Here is an 18204-nt window from a genome sequence, read left to right on the forward strand (position 1 = left end):
GTGATTTTAATATAGTTGAACAGACAATAAAGCTGACTTTTACCTAATACTCGCGGTGTGTACAGGTATGTAAATGAATAAACACTTTTTGCAATGCTACAGAAATAAGAAGGGTAAGACAAAAAATAAAAATATTGTGTAGTATATGACAATCTCATCAACCATCTCTCTGCACCTTATGAACAATATTTCTTGTTTTGGTCGTTAGGTCGATTAAGTTTCACTGTTCCCGGTGATGACTGGCTCCAGTTTAGGGTAAGATATGCAGTAAAAGCGATCAGACGGGTTGTTGTTTCAAGCCCCGCTTCCATTATCGCTCTGTTATGTACCCGCTCATCGGACGCCGCGCACCAAACCATCATAGCGGCCCGGCTCCGCCTCCTAAAAGTGTTCGACGAATCACCATATGAGCAATAATCAAGCCACCAATCAAAACGCCCTGACGTCACTGAACCAAGTGACTGAGACTCGTCCCTTGACTTGACTGCCTTCCATTGACAAACCCAAGAAGTCGTTTAGCGCTTAGCTGTAGCAGCTCTTGGTTCTGTACTCGTGGCTAACGCACAACAACACACAACACACAGTATACTGCGCCTTCCGTCATTTGCAACGACTGTCACTCAAAACTGACACTGGCAGGCCGCTCCAGCTTGTTGATAACAACAACAACCAGCTGAAGGAGCAGCTAGCTTGTTAGCCAGATAACACAAGCCCAAGCTAGCTCACCAAGCTAACTGCCCTTTGTCTTTACACGCACGCATCTCGCAGGCGTTGCTCTTCTCCGGGCGAGCTGACACCGGCGTTTGCGTTTTGCTTCTTTTTTTTTGCTTTTTTTTGCTTCCCTCGCCTGGCAAGAGCTAAAGCACACGAAGATAGGCGGCTTGGGAACCAAGATGTCGAACCGAGCGGTGTGCAGAGAAGCAAGTCACGCCGGGAGCTGGTACTCTGCCTCGGGTAAGCGTTTAGCAGCGCACAGTCCACGTTAGCACGCTGCATGCTAACGGACGGCTTTTTAATTTTCATTCTGTCAGTGTGTTTTCCAGCGTTTCCTTTTTATTACACAACAATCATTATACTAACATAAAAGTGTCAAATGTATTTCTTGACACGCTAGACGTTGATACTTTAGGCTTTGAGCTTTAATGGTCAATTCGGTTGATGGAAAGTCGGCTAATTTGTGCTAACAGTTAGCTAGCATTGAGCCCTTCTCTGTTATTCCGTTTGCTTGCAGGGTCGTGGTGAGCTCGTCGATGAAATGCCTTTAAAACAATCTAACCTATTTTTATTTATTTATTTTAACTCGCAATGAAAAGCAGCATCATAGACAATTAGCTGCTATTACGGAACTTCCCGGCCTAGCTGCTATCCGGCTATTTTAGACATTGAACAGACCCACGTAATAATAGCTAATTAATACGCAAATATTGGTATTTCTGTAATACGAGCGCGACTCGCTCACGTTAAACACAGACCCTGTCTCTGCTATGACACAAAGGACTGGGTTGGGCTGGGCAGGGCGGAATGCTCCCCCCCCCCCCACTAGTTCAGGAGTTGTTGGTTTTTCATTTCATCCACCACGACGGCCTGTTTCGTGTGATCAGCCTTTTCTGCATTTGACAGCCTCAGTAGGTGAACAGAAACAGAAACAGCAGTGCCTAAGCTAAGCTAAGCTAACAGTACAGACCTGATCACAATGTTCCAGTTAGGTTAGAAAGTCATTATAGTGGTTGTCTGTCCAGGAGAGTAACATTGTCTTACGTGGACACCGAGCAAAGACTTCCACTGGTAGTGGTAATCGTAAATTCAGACTGTGTTCCCGCGTCCTGATTTCAGCCTGCATTTCAAGGCATCCCAGACTCGGCGTGGAAGGTTCATTTTTCATCTTGGGGAAGCGTTTGTATTCTGTGGAGGCTAAATGAGGTGACACGGGGCGGCTGTTGGCCAAGTTCGAGTCTGCGTTCCTGGATGGCAGCCATTGCTGCTGTGGATTTGTGAGCTGGAGATTTTGTCCTGGTGAAACTGCAGTCCTCTTCCAGCGCCCTATCCCAGATCTTCTTTATTTATACCTATACCTGTCTGATGGGTCTAATAACAGCGGCGTTAGGCGCACCCGTCCTTGCTTAAATTTGCCACCATGCCCTAAATCTTTGGGTGCTTAAAGCCTTGGGTCTGAGGTAGGCAATTAACACACACAGGTTTGCAATTTTCAATTATCCCAAGGATAACACTTGTTTGCAGCTATATGAAAAATAGGTGTAAAGAAAACTTCGGTCGCTAAAAAAGTAATCCCCGTTTGTGAAAGAAATAATAGTCCCAATGACGAGGCCCCATTAACTACTGCTGGCAAAAATGGCATTGTTTTTAATAACGTATAATAATAAAATAATAATAAAACTCTCATGGTAATTTCTTTTTGCTCAAACCCCAAAACGTTTACCCTTTCAGGATCCCAGCTGAATGCGCAGCTAGAAGACTGGTTGTCCAAAGCACAGTCCGCCATCGGACCTGCTCGAGCCATCATTGCACCGTAAGCAGGATGTCGAGAACGTTTAGTAACGCCGTCTGACTCTAATTTGACTTGTCCTTCGTTGCAGGCATGCTGGCTACACCTACTGTGGCGCTTGTGCAGCGCACGCCTATAAGCAGGTTGACCCCTCTCTTACGTAAGCCATCCAGTTCTCCCGTCTGTAGTTTCTGCTGTCCCTTTACCCCACAACGTGTAGAAGTGGTCGAGTGGACGAGGTGAATGTTCTGTCGCTCTTCAGACGCAGGGTGTTCATCCTGGGACCGTCGCACCATGTGCCCCTCTCCCGCTGTGCCCTGTCGCCTGCAGAAATCTACAAAACGCCTCTCTACGACCTGAGAGTCGACCAGAAAGGTGTGGGGGGGGGGGGGGGGGGGGGGCATTACCTCAGGCTTTGAGCTCCGCTTGTATTGTGATGGATAAAGTCTGGCGTTATATGCTTTAATCATCCAGGCATCTGACCGTTAAAAATAAAAACTTTGTAAATGACTTATTTTTCTTTGCTTGTCATGTGAACGAATGAACGATAAAATGTCAAACTCAAATCTTTTTTTTTTTTTTTCCAGTTTATGCCGACCTCTGGAAAACTGGCCTGTTTGAGCGGATGAGTATACAGACAGATGAAGATGAGCACAGTATTGAAATGCATTTGCCTTACACTGCTAAAGCCATGGAAAGGTAATGGACGGGGGGGCGGGCGGGGGGCATTATCTGCACTGTGTTCTCACAGAGAGAACATCCTCATAGAATGGAAGATCGTTTTCGGGTTACGACCTTTTCACAGTTATGGCAGGTTGGATGGCGCTTCATGCCAATAACAGGTTCACTATTGTAACTAGAAAACGACGATCAGAGATTGCAGACCCTCGCCTCCAAAAGACTATTCGATCTTGTGAGACAGTAAACAGGGCTTCCAGATCAGAGGGGCCAAACCTGCTCTAGCTTGCTGCTCCGGAATGTACTACAAGCCATCTTCTGGACTCTTTTTCCCATCATGCCATTCGTGTCCCTCCCTCTTAAAGTGACAGTTTACAGCACAGGCACAATTCCAGATGTAAAAATAATTCTAGAATCTGGATCCAGATCCGGATCAACCATTCTTGGGGAGGACCGAGACCACGGACAGAACCTTGCTTGTGTAAAAATTTCAAGTCGATTGGGTTACTAGTTTTTGAGTTATGCGCTCGGACAGACAAACAGACAGACAAACGCACCCAATTGCAATACCCTTGCTTCCGCTTCGGCGAGGGTAATGATGGGGATTTCTTTTACAGCTGGTGCAATGAGATTCACGTCTTCAAAATCTATTAGCTTAAATACTGCCTTTTGTCTCCTGACATATGCGTTGCATGCGAGTCAGTTAGAAATGTCTTTTCACTTAGTTACTTCACGAATCTGGTTTTGCAGCCGCAAAGACGAGTTTAGCATCGTGCCTGTGCTTGTGGGTGCCCTGAGCGAGTCCAAGGAGCAGGAGTACGGGAAGGTCCTCAGCAAGTACCTGGCAGACCCTTCCAACCTTTTCATTGTCTCATCTGACTTCTGCCACTGGGGTAGGTGCAGACAAACGGGATCAAAGAATGATTACTCATTCCACGGGATCATTCTGCCGTGAGCAGGAAAAGAGGTCGCTGATCCGAGTTTAACTGCGGTGCGATCGCATCCCGCTTCGTACTGACGGCTGGCTCTCTATTGAAGGACAGCGGTTCCGCTACACGTACTACGACGAGTCCAAGGGGGAGATCTTCAGGTCTATCGAGCATCTTGATAAAATGGTAATCGCCGTGACGTCGCATTTGTGTTAAAGCGGTTATAGGTTGTCATCGGCCTCGTTCATGGTGTTCCCCCACAGAATGGCCAGTGTAACTGTCTATTGAAAATCAGCAGCAATGCGGTGCGTGATGTACATTCTCTGCTTATGAAGGGGATGCACATTATAGAGCAGCTGGATCCCACGTCCTTCACCAACTACCTGAAGAAGTACCACAACACCATCTGTGGGCGCCACCCGATCGGAGTGCTGCTAAATGTAAGTCCTGTGGCCGGAGGCGGGAGGCGGGAGGCGGGAGGATTTTATCTTCCCAGCTGACTTGCTAACACGCCTTTGATGGCTTGAAACATCCTCACCCGCTTGATCGGTGGTGGATGCAAGAAAAGAAAAAGGGGTATCGTACAGATGTATGCAGATGTATATAATCTGCCCAGCATATAGACGTACAAGATTAAATGAGCTGAATGTGCAAAGTCGAGCAGGCCTGCTACGTTTAGCTTCCTAGCTATGATTGGATGATCTCTGGACTAGTGGAGGGGGTTGGGGGTGGGGGCACTGTGTGCATGACTGCGCTAACATGATGCCATGTGTTTACATTGTGGCTGCTGCTGTTTTTCAGGCTGTGGCAGAGCTGGGGAAGTTGGGTTTAGAAATGAACTTCTCTTTCCTGGACTATGCGCAGTCGAGCGAGTGCAGGAAACGGGACGACAGCTCCGTGAGTTACGCTGCCGGCGCGCTCATTGTTCATTGAGGACGACTTTTGCAAGGGCCTCTGCAGCGCCATCACCTGCCCTGACGATCTATCACCATAACTCGCCCCAGACCCCCCCCCCCCCCTCAGCCTGCACTCAGTTTTTTTGCAGGACGGACCTAGACACTCGAAGCCAAAACAGCCTCCGTCTCTCAGCTCTCCTCTGCCTCCCTCCACCCTCGTCTCAGTTTGAAGTGTGTCTCAAAGCTTTTGGTTGAAACATTTCCTTTTGAAGTGCAGTTTTGAGATAGTGTACAAGGAAGTGGTTCGAGGAGACGGGCGAGAAGAGTCATTTTGGAAAGACTGTAGTTGTCCTCAGCTCATTTTTTATTTTTTTCCCCTCCCTTTATAAATGATGGATTTGAGTTGTGATAATGCAATCCCTGCGTTTGGACTCCAGGCAGTCTGTGCTCATGTGAAACAGGAACGGAAACAATACTGCAGATCTTTCACCGAAACGTCACCGGATCAAAATGAAACGTTCTCGACTGCAGCCTAAACTCTGAAAGTAGTGTCATAAGTAATGAGTACCATTTCTCAGCAGGCAGTGTTGTAGTTGCTAACAAAGGGCTGCATGCAACAGAATCCCACCAACGCCCTTCTGTACCAACCAAAAACCTTTATCCTCATTTCATTAATTATATTTTATCTTCATATTTTATTCCTTCGTTTCTACCGTGTTTTTTATTTAAAGGTATTTTATTAGACATAATTCAAATAGAGTGTAGAGTTGAACAAAAGCGGAGTTTTCCGTAAAGCCATTAACATTGTTTGCCCAGTAAATTGGTGTGTGTGTGTGTGTGTGTGTGCGTGCGCGCCACACACGCTCAGATTCCACTCTATAGACGTGTTTCACACTTCTGAATACAGCAGAAATATAATCACAGCTCGGTTTAGTGTAAATCACTCCAAGCCCTGATGCCTCTCGTCTTTTCTTACACTGCCACCTTGAATCTGCAGCCAGCGTCAGTCGGCTTGGAAAAACCTGAGCAAAGAATTCCTTTTGGTTTTCTGTTTTTGTTTTGCAAAGATGGTCCGGGTGAATCGATTCCGTTCGCTAAGTAGTAATTAACATGATTTAGGTGTTCTCCATTACTCAGAGGCTAGCGTTCCAGATCTGTTGCTTCACTTGAGAGTTTTAAAATCTGCAGTCACAGCACCTTGATGCAAGGTTAATGCAAGGTTAAATATTGAGGGAGATGTTTCTCCCTGCTGTATTTTCTGTTATTATTATAAAAAATAATAATAATTGTATTTTACAGATGCCATTTTTTTTTAAAGGAGAAGTTTTGTTTTGTGTAGTGTCGTCCTGCTACCTGAATCACTAAGACTTTCACTGAATTGCATCCGAACGCCAAATGCAAATACTGAATTTGAAAATATGACGAACTTATCTGCTGTCCTGTTTGATCTTCGGCTGCTGAAGTCGAGTATTTCCCCGATCATCCCTCTTGGTGCCGCTGGTGTAGCATTAAGCTACCGCCTGGTTGAACAGTTAGGACAGACAGATGCTAATTGAAGGGACGCCAGTAAAGCATGACGCACTGTGCTATTGTGCCTTTTCTCACTGTTGCACATTTTAGAGCATATTCTCACCTTTTTGGTCTTATTTTAGAAAGTGTCATGTCAGTTGTTGTTGTCCCCCCTCCCCTCACTCCCGGAGTGTCGGGTCCATCCTCCTGATCCGTTGGTTTAAAATGGCACCAACTGTTATCTCCTTTCTCCAGCAGGGGGTGGTGTTCTGTTTCCTCCTCCTCCACCTCACCTGTAGAGACAAAGGCTGAACCTCAACACTGTTTTCTTTCTGTTTACTATTTGTTTGTTGGTTTTTGTCTTCTCGAAAATTGTTTTTGTGTATTTTTTCTTCTTCTCCTTGCTTAGCGAAGAAGAACGTACACATCACAAACAAACACGAAAACAATACTATTTATCTACTCCCTTCATGGAGTTATTTTGATCTCAGGTTCCACTGACAAAGCATCCCTGAAGGCTCTTCGTAAAAAAGGCCATGGATCCATGTTACAAAATGAGTAAAATGTTCTGAAACGTGTCTGCGCTGCTGTCTCGTTCTTCAATGTGTTCGGTCTCAGGACATGCAGACTTGCGTGCATTTATTTGTTTATCCACCGGGTTAAAGGGATATTCTGTCACAGCGTCAGCGACTCATCTTTAGGGATGTAGCAGATTAACCGAGGCTTTTTAGTGCCTCACATCCAGTGTTGGTTTACAGAAAAGACATTTAGACACCCCACCAGCAGAGGGAGCTCAGTGATCGAAGGACCAATTCTTGCTTGCAAAATTATTCATACCCCTTGAGCCTTTCCACACTTTATGATATTACAACAACAGATAAATGTATTTTATTGGGATTTTAAAGACCAACACAAAGTGGCACACAATTGTGAAGTAAGTAGAAACCCATACATGATTTTTTTCTTTTCTTTTTTAAACAAATGATGCATCAAGAGACTAAATTTTAATTCTTGGCAAAAGAAGAAGACATCCCAGAGCATGATGCTGCCGTGTTAGTTTTCTGCATTTAGGACAGGAAGTTGAACGTTGGCCTTACCTGACCAGAGCACCTTCTTCAACATGTTTGCTGCGTCCCACATGTCTTCTGGCAAACTGGACTTCTCATTGTTTTCTTTTAACACTCGGTCTGCCAGAATTCTGCAACTACTAGAATGGCCATAGCAGTAATTTTCACTGCTCGGACATTATTTGTATATAATCTGGATTATTGTTATCACGATATCAGAAAAAATGGTGGAATAGATAAAAAAAAACATCAGGATACTAAATGAAAACTATAATGTGAGTGTGCAGTGCACTAGCAATAGTTGTCCTGTGGACAGGTGCCCCCCCCCCCCCCCCCCCCCCACACCACGAGCCTCTCGGCTTAGTGTCTTGGCCCATTTCCAGACGATGGATGGAACAGAGTTCCCCCGAGATGTGCAAAGCTTGGCCAATCTTTTTTATGAGAGATGGGACAGTTTGACACTGAAGCTGGTTCTGTGTCTGCACACGTCACCATGGAAACACCGGGAAGGACGTGACTGATTCAAATCTTTGGCGCTGCTTCATTCATTATAAGAAGACACGAACTGCTCGCTGCATCACCCCCCACCATCCCTCCCCTCATAGCGTAGAGGAAGTTTAATGTTGGATAATGCGTACGGAAGAAAACGGTGGGAACACTTCGACCTTGTTTCACCCACAAAGATAAGCTGGATGTTTTACAATATGAGATGGTGCGGTAGCTAAATGTTTGTGAGGATTAAATGCTTACAGAAAATCAAAAACATGTTCGACTTTACAAGTCGCTTCTCTCCGACTGACTAGTCTGTAATATTAGCTTAGTTACTTTGAATGTTTCCAATATGGTGTTTTAATATATTTCTTACATTTAGGTTAAGTGCCTCGCACGCTCACGACAGCTGGTATTTGGGAATAGTACGTCCTCTATGTGGCAGCAACTTGAATAAAAACTTCAAAGTGTTGCACAAGCACCATCCCCCTGGTGCACATTTTCACTTTGTCTTCTTCACACTGTAGGACAAGGACATCCTCCAGAATTTGAATCCTTTCATCATCATTGCAGTCACATTCTCTTAGTAGAAATTAGGAAAAGGTACGTGACCCAGATCCAGGAATGTCCTTGTGATTATTATCACCATAAAGTGGTTTCCACTGAACTGTTCCTCCAAAACGCTGAAGTTGCAATATCTGTCACATCAGACTCTAAATCAGAGGTCGGGAACCTTTTTGCCTGAGAGAGCCATAAACACCACATATTATTAAATGTCATTCCGTGAGAGCCCTACAATATGTTTAAAACTAAATACAAGTCTCTGAATTCTTTTGAATAACATTTGTATGCTGTTGCTAATCAATGATGGATATTTCTTACCATTAATGCGACTTCTGGTGCTGCGTGGTTTTGCTGATCGCTTTGTGACTACAAAGTGAAAAGTACAATTCTCCTCGTCTTCTTTTCTTTCAGCCATCTTCTAAAATTAGCGAGCCGACAACGCAATTAAAACGAGGGAAGTTTACTTCCTGATCTCACAACCGGCCGTTGTGCGGACCCTTTTGCAGGTGCGCACATCGACCGCTATTTTCGACAGCAAAATACAGCAACCCCACTTGAACAGTGTCTCTGCCTCATCTGCGTTGCCTAGGCGATAGATAGATAGATAGATAGACACAACAACATGTAATTACTGGTTTGACTGTTTTTGAACGCAGATCGACCCGCTATCAACCGGCGTTTGTCCCTTTCCCAGTGAGCAGAACGCCGTATATAAACCGGACTTCCTCTGATCACTGCCTCATAGCGAACCGGCTTTCTAGTCGCCGGTTTGCGCAAAGGAGTGTAACGAAAAAATATTTTTTATAATTGAAGATTTGTCCGCGAGCCAGATGCAGCCATCAAAAGAGCCACATATGGCTCCCGAGCCAGAGGTTCCTGACCACTGCTCTAAATCAAGATGTGTAAATGCATGCCTGCTGTAACAGCAGCTGACCACTAGATGTCAACAGCGGGGTCTTTTACTTGAGGCTCTGAAGCTTTTTTCAGTACAATCAGGAAGAAGCCTGAAAAGCTTAAACGAGGCTTCACCCACCCATCCCTACTTTTTTTATTTTATAGCCTAACCCTGCTTTAAACGTCTCCAAAGCCTGATCCCTGACCCGTCTGGTGTGCTCCTCAGACTTTCATGATGCTGTTTGCCCCCCCCCCCCCGAACGTTCTCTTAACAATCCTCTGGGGCTGTCGCAGGACAGTTGTATTTGTACTGAGATTAGATTACACACACGCACACAGTCATTAGGTCAACATTCAATCATTCAGCAATCCTCAGGACATTTCTGAAGGGAACTGATTGCACTCAAGAGAAAAGGGGGCTGAGTGCTTTTTGCACGCCACACTTTATTTTTCGCCTTATCAGTATACTTGGCTCTATTAGTAGCTTTGTAGTACTAGAAATGAAGGCCTGCAAATGCTCTGATCAGCAGGAACCGGTTGATGTTTTGGGTTTGCCGACTGGGTTCCAGGCTGAAAGGGAAGGTTGGTGCTAATAATTCTGCTGCATATATATAGTCAGCAAATGACCCTATCACTTGTATACAAAAAGTGTGTGTAAGCTCTTTTCTGCTCTTGTAGAACAGGGTATGTATAATGAGGTTACGGTTCCTGAGACTGTAAACAGCCTGCAGAAGAACTTTTATGATGGGGAACTTTTGTTGAGTGCACTTTGAACTTTGATTTCTGTGCTGCTGACACAGATTTCCAGCAGCTGATAACAGTCAACGTAAATCTGTGCATTCCTCTTGCACACACACACACACACACACACACTGAAAGGGGCTGCACTCATGTTTCACGAGGCTGACACACCTCTCTTTGCTTTGGGAGGAGTTTAGCATCAGTTTAACAGCATGCAGACACAGCATCAGCTCATTGGACTGCGACGAGATGCAGTGCTACCAGGATTCGGTCAACTTCCTCAGCGGCGTGGTGGTGCTAGCAGGACTGTGGCATTTGTGGCATCACACGAAGGCCCAGCTGTCCTACGGGCGCTACAGGGAACGGTCTCCTCTGCTGCGGACAGTCCCAGCCAGAATAGCCTGGTTCCTCCAGGAGCTGCCGTGCCTTCTGATCCCGCTGCTTTTAATGCTCACCTCACACAATCCATCCATGATGGGGAAGCACCTGCTGCTGGGGACATTTTTCTTACACTACCTTCAAAGGTAAATGCATGAAAGAGTACAGTGTGAACTTGTGTGTGTACTTAAACATGCCCAGAATTATATGACTTTTTTTTTTCTTTGCTATTAGCATTAAAAGTTAAAAGGTCGTCCTCAATTTTGTCTTATTTTTGATTTTGTTAATCTTTTATATTCTAATGTCCTTATCAATTCTGACAATCTGTTTGCTCGGTATGTTCGTAAACAGTCTACACAGAAAAACGTGCATTCATCCTGAATCTAGCTGCATTTGTTATAGGTATAGAGATGACATAATAGATGATCGCAACATTTTTATCACGGCACGGAGCATATTAAAGGAATTGAAACTCCTTTTCATGACTCCAACCATAGCTTCTGACTTGAATCAACAAATATGTGGAGCAATTATTATTATTTTTTCCCATCGTTCCAACAGCTACCAGATGAATAGCATGCATTCAGCCTCTCTGTGAGCGAAAGACAGAGCCAAGCTTCTCCATGTCAGATGGAGACTTCCTGCTGCTATAATCTGAGGCTTTAAATACCGTGAGGAATGCATTAGTGACCTCCCATGGAGAGCTTAATTGCACCTGTTCCTCCAGCACTTAAATCCTTAACTGCTGCACTAAACCTCAACGTTTTGTTTTTCCCACTCGAGACTAAACGGCTGTATTGCCCCTCCCTCGTTCCACCTGTTCCATCTTGTCTTTCTTCAACCCTTCGCAGGACATTTGTCTACGGCCTGCAGACCAGAGGAAAGCCTTCCCCGCTGGTCGTCATGGCTTTAGCGACTTTCTTCTGCTCCCTCAATGGTTTCTTGCAGGCACACTACCTGCTGAACTGTGCCCAGTTTGATGACGAGTGGTCAGCTGACTATCGCTGTAAAGCCGGTGGGTGCGGCGCTTTGAGACCTTTTACTAACTTTATACATGACGGATCGTATCGTTCTACAGGCCTCGTTCATATTAAATACTGCGTACGATTGTGCTTTTGTTTCTAGGTTTACTCCTGTTTTACGTTGGAATGGCCATCAATATACACAGCGACTATATCCTACGGAACTTGAGGAAGCCGGGGGAAGTCGTTTACAAGATCCCCACAGGTAATGTATTCATGTGTAAAATCCCTTATTTAAATCTCTGCTCTTCGTGATCTTGCTCTCAATCTCCTGCAGGAGGTTTGTTCGAATATGTGTCTGGCGCCAACTTCTTAGGAGAGATAGTGGAGTGGTTCGGCTACGCCGTCGCGACCTGGTCCCTCCCGGGGCTCTCGTTCGCAGTGTTCAGCTTGTGTTTCATCGGACCCAGAGCCTTTTATCATCACAGGTGCGAGAAGACGTTAAACCGAAGCAGCACAGCCCCCCCCCCCCCCCCCATGCCCGGCATATGATCTGCGACTGACGTGCTGTCCGCTTCTCTGCTGCAGGTTTTACAAAGAGAAGTTCAAGGACTATCCCAAGTTTCGGAAGGCTTTGATTCCATTCATCTGCTGAGGAAAAAAAACACTTCAGCTTTCAGCTTGTAAATGGCATATAAAGACTGTAATAACACCAAAAGATTGTGTTTTAAGCAATAATTACAGATTTATTACTGCACAATCATCTGTGGGCTTTTTTTTGCAGTCATAACAAATGCTGCCCCCCCACTGACCGACCATATCGATTACCACCAAAGGTAGAATGTAGTGTCATCAGTACTAGTAAAATAAAAGTAGCTTTAATTCACATTTTACTCATCGGAGTTCCACACTGGATAAAATGTCTTAGTTCACGTCTTGGATTATAAACTGCACATCCAGTGCGAGATTAGCAGTTTCCACAGCAACCTGCATTGCGTTGACTTTGGCTGTGAAGGAGTCAAGCACCCGCGGCTGCAGAGACGCGTCTCTGGACGGCGGCGCGGGGGAGAAATGTGGGGATTTGGTATTTAAATATGTCCACTTCTTATCTGGGCTACTTTTCACCAGTCCACACCCGCAGAGGCTCAAGATGGCCCCCGCGTGCTCCTTCGTCCCATCTGCAGGGAAAGCCCAGCGGTGCGCGTGAGTCAGGTCGATGAGGGAAGCCCCGCCGTCGTGCTCCAACGCTGCGGCCACCGAGTCCAGCGCGGCGCAGAATCCCTCCACGGCGACGGAGCACTCTGCCCGCGAGCACCGCAGCGCCGACGCCACCTCTGCGACGTCTTTCAGGCTCTGGAAATACGTCACACCCAGGACACGCTTTAATGGGACAAAAGGGGAAACGAAGAGCAGACAAACCGGCGCTCACCTGGTGTCTGACGTGAGCAGCCAAGTGGGTCTCGGTGCAGCCGCCTCCATGCAAGGCAGAGGGTTCCCTCAAGGTGAGCCTCAACACCTGCTCAGCCTTCTGGCACGCCACCTTCAACGGAGACGCAGGTGGAAGCTCAGGGGTCGGTTCCCCCGTCTGATGGTGTGTGTGAAAGGCTTTTTAAAGCAGGATTTAAAAAATAGAAACACCACTTTTTCTTGCTCTCATTTTTACTCAAAAAAACAACAACAACCTAAAACTTATTCTATACACGCCAAAGAGGATTTATTTTAAAAAGCGTTCACGAATCTGTGTTAGTGAGCCGTTCTCCTTTGCCCGACTCTCAGGTGTGGCCTTTCAAGATGCCGATTAGGCACCGTGATTACTGCGCTTTGATTGGCCACAATAAAAGGTCACTCTGACAACGTGCAGTTTTATCACACAGCATAAAGCCAAAGATGTCACAACTTTTTGAGGGAGCGTGCAAATCTGGCGTGCCGCCTGCAGGAACGCCCACCAGAGTCGCTGCCCGTGAACTCAATATGCATTAGCCGAAGAATGTCTGCTCAAACCATCAGAAACCGTCTCAAGGAAGCTCGTCTGCAACGATCTGCACCGTTCCTGCGTGCCCCCAACACACTCCCTGGACGTGTCGCCCCATTGAGCGTGTTTGGGGGCACGCTCTGGATCGGCCACTGAAGAGGAGTGGACCGGGTCACAGCAAATACGGTTTACCTTCAGCTCACTCAACATGGTCTCGTTCCTGTGGCAGAGGCCCAGCGTACAGATGGAGGAATCCCCGAGAGGCTGCAGATGCAGCATCGTCTTGGATCCGAACCGTCTGGTCCGGACGCCCCTCAGCCTCCCGTAGGCCCCGGCTGGGACGGTCCGGTGCAGCGTGGCCACGGGCTGAGCACCTTGTTAAAGTCACACACACACACACACACACACACACACACACGCAGTGAGCTTTAACCCAACCGGCCCTGGAGCCGCTAAACATGAAATAATGCATCTACCTGTTAACCGGGACAGCGGCTCCATGAGCGCCCCCCCCAGCCTCTGGATCACCATTACACCGTGATCCCTCAGGAACCGCTGCAGGACCGGGTGGACGACCTTCTGGCACACGAACAGCTTCACCTCATCTTCAACCGCCCGCTTGCCGAGCCCGAGCAGCTGATCCAGGATCTGCGAGTCCGCGTCCGCTTCGCCTCGGCGCGCCTCGATCGTCCCGTCTCCGAGTTCGGAGAGGTCTCCAGCGAGAGACGCTCCGAACAGAACCACGCGTGGAGGATCCGCGTGGACGCGCTCAGGCTCGCCGTGCGCGAAGTCATCAGGGACGTCCACGAGCAAACCCGGAAACACCGCGGAGTCGAGCACCGAGTGGCCTTCAGCAGAGACGGTGACGACGCGGCCGAGCGTCACCGCGCCGGTGACGTCACGGGGAACGGTCAGCAGGAAGGCCTCCACGGCCAGCGTGCTGACGTGCAGCGCCTCCGGCCGCGTCAGGACGCACGCCGCTTTGCTGGAGATAACGCCGAGCGCCAGCTTGATGGAGTCGCGGCTGCTGCAGAAGTCGAGCTTCACTTTGCAGCCGCAGGCGTCTCCGCGCAGATACGCGGTGCACAGACCCAACAGGTGCGCGTTCACGCCGACGGCCACGCGCGTTCTCAGGCCGGAGCGCGTTGCGCGCTCGATGAGAGACAAACAAAGAATTGCGGAAAACAAGCCGCAGTCCCCGAAACGAGAAACGTGATTGAGAACGGACGCTTTGATCAGATTGAGGAGCGGCTCTGTGGAGGAAATGGCCGAGAGGAGGACGGAGGATGTCGAGGTGGTCACGACGCGGCCCCCGATGTTGTTACGGACGTGTTTCAGTCTGCCCGTCGGGCCGAAGCAGGACTTCAGAAGCTGCCGGAGCAGAGCTAGCTTGTCACGTAGAACGATTTGCTCCAGAGGCTTATCCGTGCAAAGAGCCGGAGATTTACCGGCGAGTCGAGACATCTTTCAGGCGACTTCTCAACCTCCTCCCCCGCCCCCCGGGGGTATCGTAACGTTAAATCATGACCTCACGTCAAAGTAGCGACAGTGAGGCGATGTTTAACCGTCCATGTTGTCAATAAAAACTACGCACGCAGACGGAAAATATTTATAAAACGCCACCACTCCGCGCCGCGGCTTGTTGCGACTCGACAGTGAGGCTTAAAGCTTTGCCTGAAAGGAAACGTGAAAATAAATCTGAATGTGCACGTTATATTCGTGTGCAAGAACTACGACCACATTTTGAGTTCATACCTGCTGTTACAAGAGATTAGATACAATAATAACGTGTAGTGTCAAGATTATTACAGACATTTTCAACAGGCAGCTGGTTTCTATGCTAACGATAAAGCTCTTGGGTCCTTGTAGAGTCTTAATAAACTGTCGCATATTTTCGACAGTCTTTTAAAACAGTGTTGCTTTGAAGCCGAATAATTATAATAATACTCTATAGCACCGCCACCGTCATTAAAAACGATTTAAAGTGGGTTTGCTACCTTAATCAGTATTTCTACTGTATTTGTTTTATACATAAATCCACCAGCTGCCTTTGGACTACAAACAGGAAGTGACGCCTTTAAACGCGACTTTCTCTTGACAGATTCAAAGTTGCTGGCGGAACCTTAATCGTGTGTCGATTTTAACGCTCATAAACAAATTACACCTTTAAATAGCAAATTAACGGCATCTTAATATAAGGCCTGCCGCGTTGTTTCGTTGCAGTAAAACTTCGTCTCGTGAGCCAAATTAAAAAAAGGTAAATACAACCGATAATCGAGTGGATTTATTATTACTTAATATGAAATATAACCGAATATACAATTATTTGACTGCTTAAACTTTTTAGATATAAAGAAGCAATTTTTGAGTAGGTCATATTAATGTTGTCTTATTGGCTTTCCCAACTAGAATCACACACATTGCATGCAATATTACCTTGAACATTAAAATAGTGTTTTTTGACGTGTTAGGTAGTATTATCGATACAATTACGACATGTCTACATTAAGGTTAACATTATTGTGTGTGTTTTTTTATATGTATGGTACTAAGAATTTTACATGTTTTCTACAATGAGTGTGTTTCGGGCCACTTTCTAATCAATGCCCGTGCTCTTTCAGGTGAACCGAGCTGCCTGCAGTGTTTATTGCAATGGCTCCTCACAAATTTGTTATTAAGGTGAGTGAAAATGAAACATAGTCTACACACCTTGTTGGTCTAGCGTTGAAGCGTTGTTATACTCTTATTTTAGATTGTGTGTTATAGCTTTGTGTGATATCTTTTGTGTGTGTTCACAACTATGTAAAGTTATTATGGGCTGTTTTAATCCTCTGCAAACCTGGAAAACATACAATGCAGGAATACGACACGTTTACTGTATTTAATGTTTTGTTTAAACCTCCCGTTTCGTGTTTGTTTCCCTGTCGGCAACACATTCTTTGTCCACTAGGGGGAAGCACGGACACACGTTTGAGCTGCTTTGTGCCGCTTCACGACGTTGTTATTGATCCATTTTAGAAGAACAACATTACTCCGAGTTTCTGGGCGCCTTTTTCGAACATCAACTGGCTGCCACTCCTTTCGCTCATTGGCACAGCCATGCAGAAGAGAGAAAGCTCATTGTATTTTAAAGCCAGACTGCTCATCCTCAGTCTGATGCTCTGTCAGGAATAATGCACGTCAGATGTTTTTGTTAAATGCGGGATTTCCCTTTTGTTGATGTTTCATTTATTGAGAGTTTAAAACGAGGACTGCAGATTTACACTGATCTCTCACATCCTCCATGTTGCCATGTGTGTCTAGTCGACCAGATATTGCTTTCACCCTCTTTATTCGCTTCATATGCACACAGTCATAGATATGATACCCCCATCAACCCCCTGAGTCAGTTGTTGCAGAGTAAAACCCATAGAAGGTTCCTTCCCACTGGGCACATAATGATATTGTTGCGTTAGTCTGCCTGAGAAAAGGCACACAGCCTCTACCGCGCTAACCACAAACATGTTAGAAGGAATCAGTCCAAAACATTATCCTGTCCTTGCAAAGCAAACACCACCACCACTGTGTGTTTTCTTTAAATGAATTAGTTCAAAAATATTTAAGAGCAACATTCAGCATAGAGATAGTGTTTTCTTCAAGGATTTTAGTCAACTCTGTATCCGTACGTGAACAGAATGCAAGGATTATTGAATAAATACTGAGTTATGCTCCCGGATTCACCGTGTTTTGTGTAGCAGGCTGCTCATCAGGGTGTTTTATGAGTCTGTCTTCTGTTTTCAAAGCAACTCCCTGCCTGGTCCGTGATACTGCCGGAGGTGATGGTATTCACATTCTTATAGGCTTAGACTGTAGAGTGACCTGCTCCTTGTCAGACCTGCAATCTGCCTTCTATTAGCAAAAAAACCCCCAAAAAAACTGCTGACCTTTTAACCATCTATAGCAGGTTGAGACAGCGTTTTTAATATAAAGGACTGAGGCATCACAGAGCAATTTAATGTGCTGTTTAGCATTGTCATTCTGCAGTAGTGATCCTATCAGACCACACATACCTATAAAACCATTACTGTCTCGTTACAAACATTTGGACACTTCCCAGGTGGGGGGGAGGGATGTTTCATAACAGAAGTTGACAAGGTAAAAACCCCAAAACAAAACTCTTATCTAAGCACTGCCACATATCGATAAAAAAAATTCACCTCTAACGAGGCCAACGGCTTCCCGGGCTGCTATTTTTCCGCTATCGATCAATATTTCAAGGATTTGAGCTTGAGTTTTGTTTGCTGTGTGTTACCTCGAGATATTCCTGTCTGTTCTTGCTGCTGGAATTCCACTCGTGGGTTGTGTCCTTCTTTTTTTTTTTAATCATCAAATAAAGAAAACTCAAGGTGTGCTAACATTCACTTGAATGAAGGGAGCTTTGCACACAAAACATGTCTGTATAAATAACCTTTTCCTTCATAATAATAATAACGACCACATCTCAAGCTTCTCTGCTTGGCATCTGTCAGTTTATATAAAAAATGGAAAAAGGGGAAACCCAGGTGACTCAGAGAAGAGAACGAGCTGGGAATGAGGCAAATAAAGTCTGAGAGCAAGGTTGTTACACCCACAGATCTAAAGAG

General features: G+C 46.1%; 4 protein-coding genes across 4 annotated transcripts in view; 3 read left to right on the forward strand and 1 right to left on the reverse strand.

The window, feature by feature from the left end:
* The first annotated feature begins 893 nt into the window (after nucleotides 1-893).
* Nucleotides 894-7087, forward strand: memo1 (mediator of cell motility 1). Its single transcript, XM_068741183.1, has 9 exons — nucleotides 894-954; nucleotides 2446-2527; nucleotides 2595-2663; nucleotides 2766-2878; nucleotides 3091-3202; nucleotides 3932-4074; nucleotides 4220-4296; nucleotides 4446-4550; nucleotides 4912-7087. Exons 1-9 carry the CDS (start codon nucleotides 894-896, stop codon nucleotides 5041-5043), a joined length of 894 nt encoding a protein of 297 aa, XP_068597284.1. The 3' UTR covers nucleotides 5044-7087.
* Nucleotides 7088-10519: 3432 nt separating this feature from the next.
* Nucleotides 10520-12265, forward strand: srd5a2b (steroid-5-alpha-reductase, alpha polypeptide 2b). Its single transcript, XM_068741357.1, has 5 exons — nucleotides 10520-10794; nucleotides 11500-11663; nucleotides 11774-11875; nucleotides 11948-12098; nucleotides 12199-12265. Exons 1-5 carry the CDS (start codon nucleotides 10520-10522, stop codon nucleotides 12263-12265), a joined length of 759 nt encoding a protein of 252 aa, XP_068597458.1.
* Nucleotides 12266-12330: 65 nt separating this feature from the next.
* On the reverse strand, nucleotides 12331-15083 carry mkks (MKKS centrosomal shuttling protein). The gene is made up of 4 exons (XM_068741461.1): nucleotides 14059-15083; nucleotides 13775-13956; nucleotides 13040-13150; nucleotides 12331-12963 (listed from the first exon to the last, which is right to left on the reverse strand). The coding sequence occupies exons 1-4, from the start codon at nucleotides 15044-15046 to the stop codon at nucleotides 12535-12537; spliced, it is 1710 nt and encodes a 569-aa protein (XP_068597562.1). The 5' UTR covers nucleotides 15047-15083; the 3' UTR covers nucleotides 12331-12534.
* A 1151-nt stretch (nucleotides 15084-16234) lies between these two features.
* Nucleotides 16235-18204, forward strand: part of slx4ip (SLX4 interacting protein) — a 32508-nt gene continuing 30538 nt past the window's right edge. The window contains exon 1 of the mRNA XM_068741761.1: nucleotides 16235-16261. Coding sequence (XP_068597862.1) covers nucleotides 16235-16261 — 27 coding nt within the window. The remainder of the gene's footprint in view (nucleotides 16262-18204) is intronic.

The sequence above is a fragment of the Brachionichthys hirsutus genome, chromosome 7, assembly GCF_040956055.1.
Source record: "Brachionichthys hirsutus isolate HB-005 chromosome 7, CSIRO-AGI_Bhir_v1, whole genome shotgun sequence".
Classification (NCBI taxonomy): Eukaryota; Metazoa; Chordata; class Actinopteri; order Lophiiformes; family Brachionichthyidae; genus Brachionichthys; species Brachionichthys hirsutus.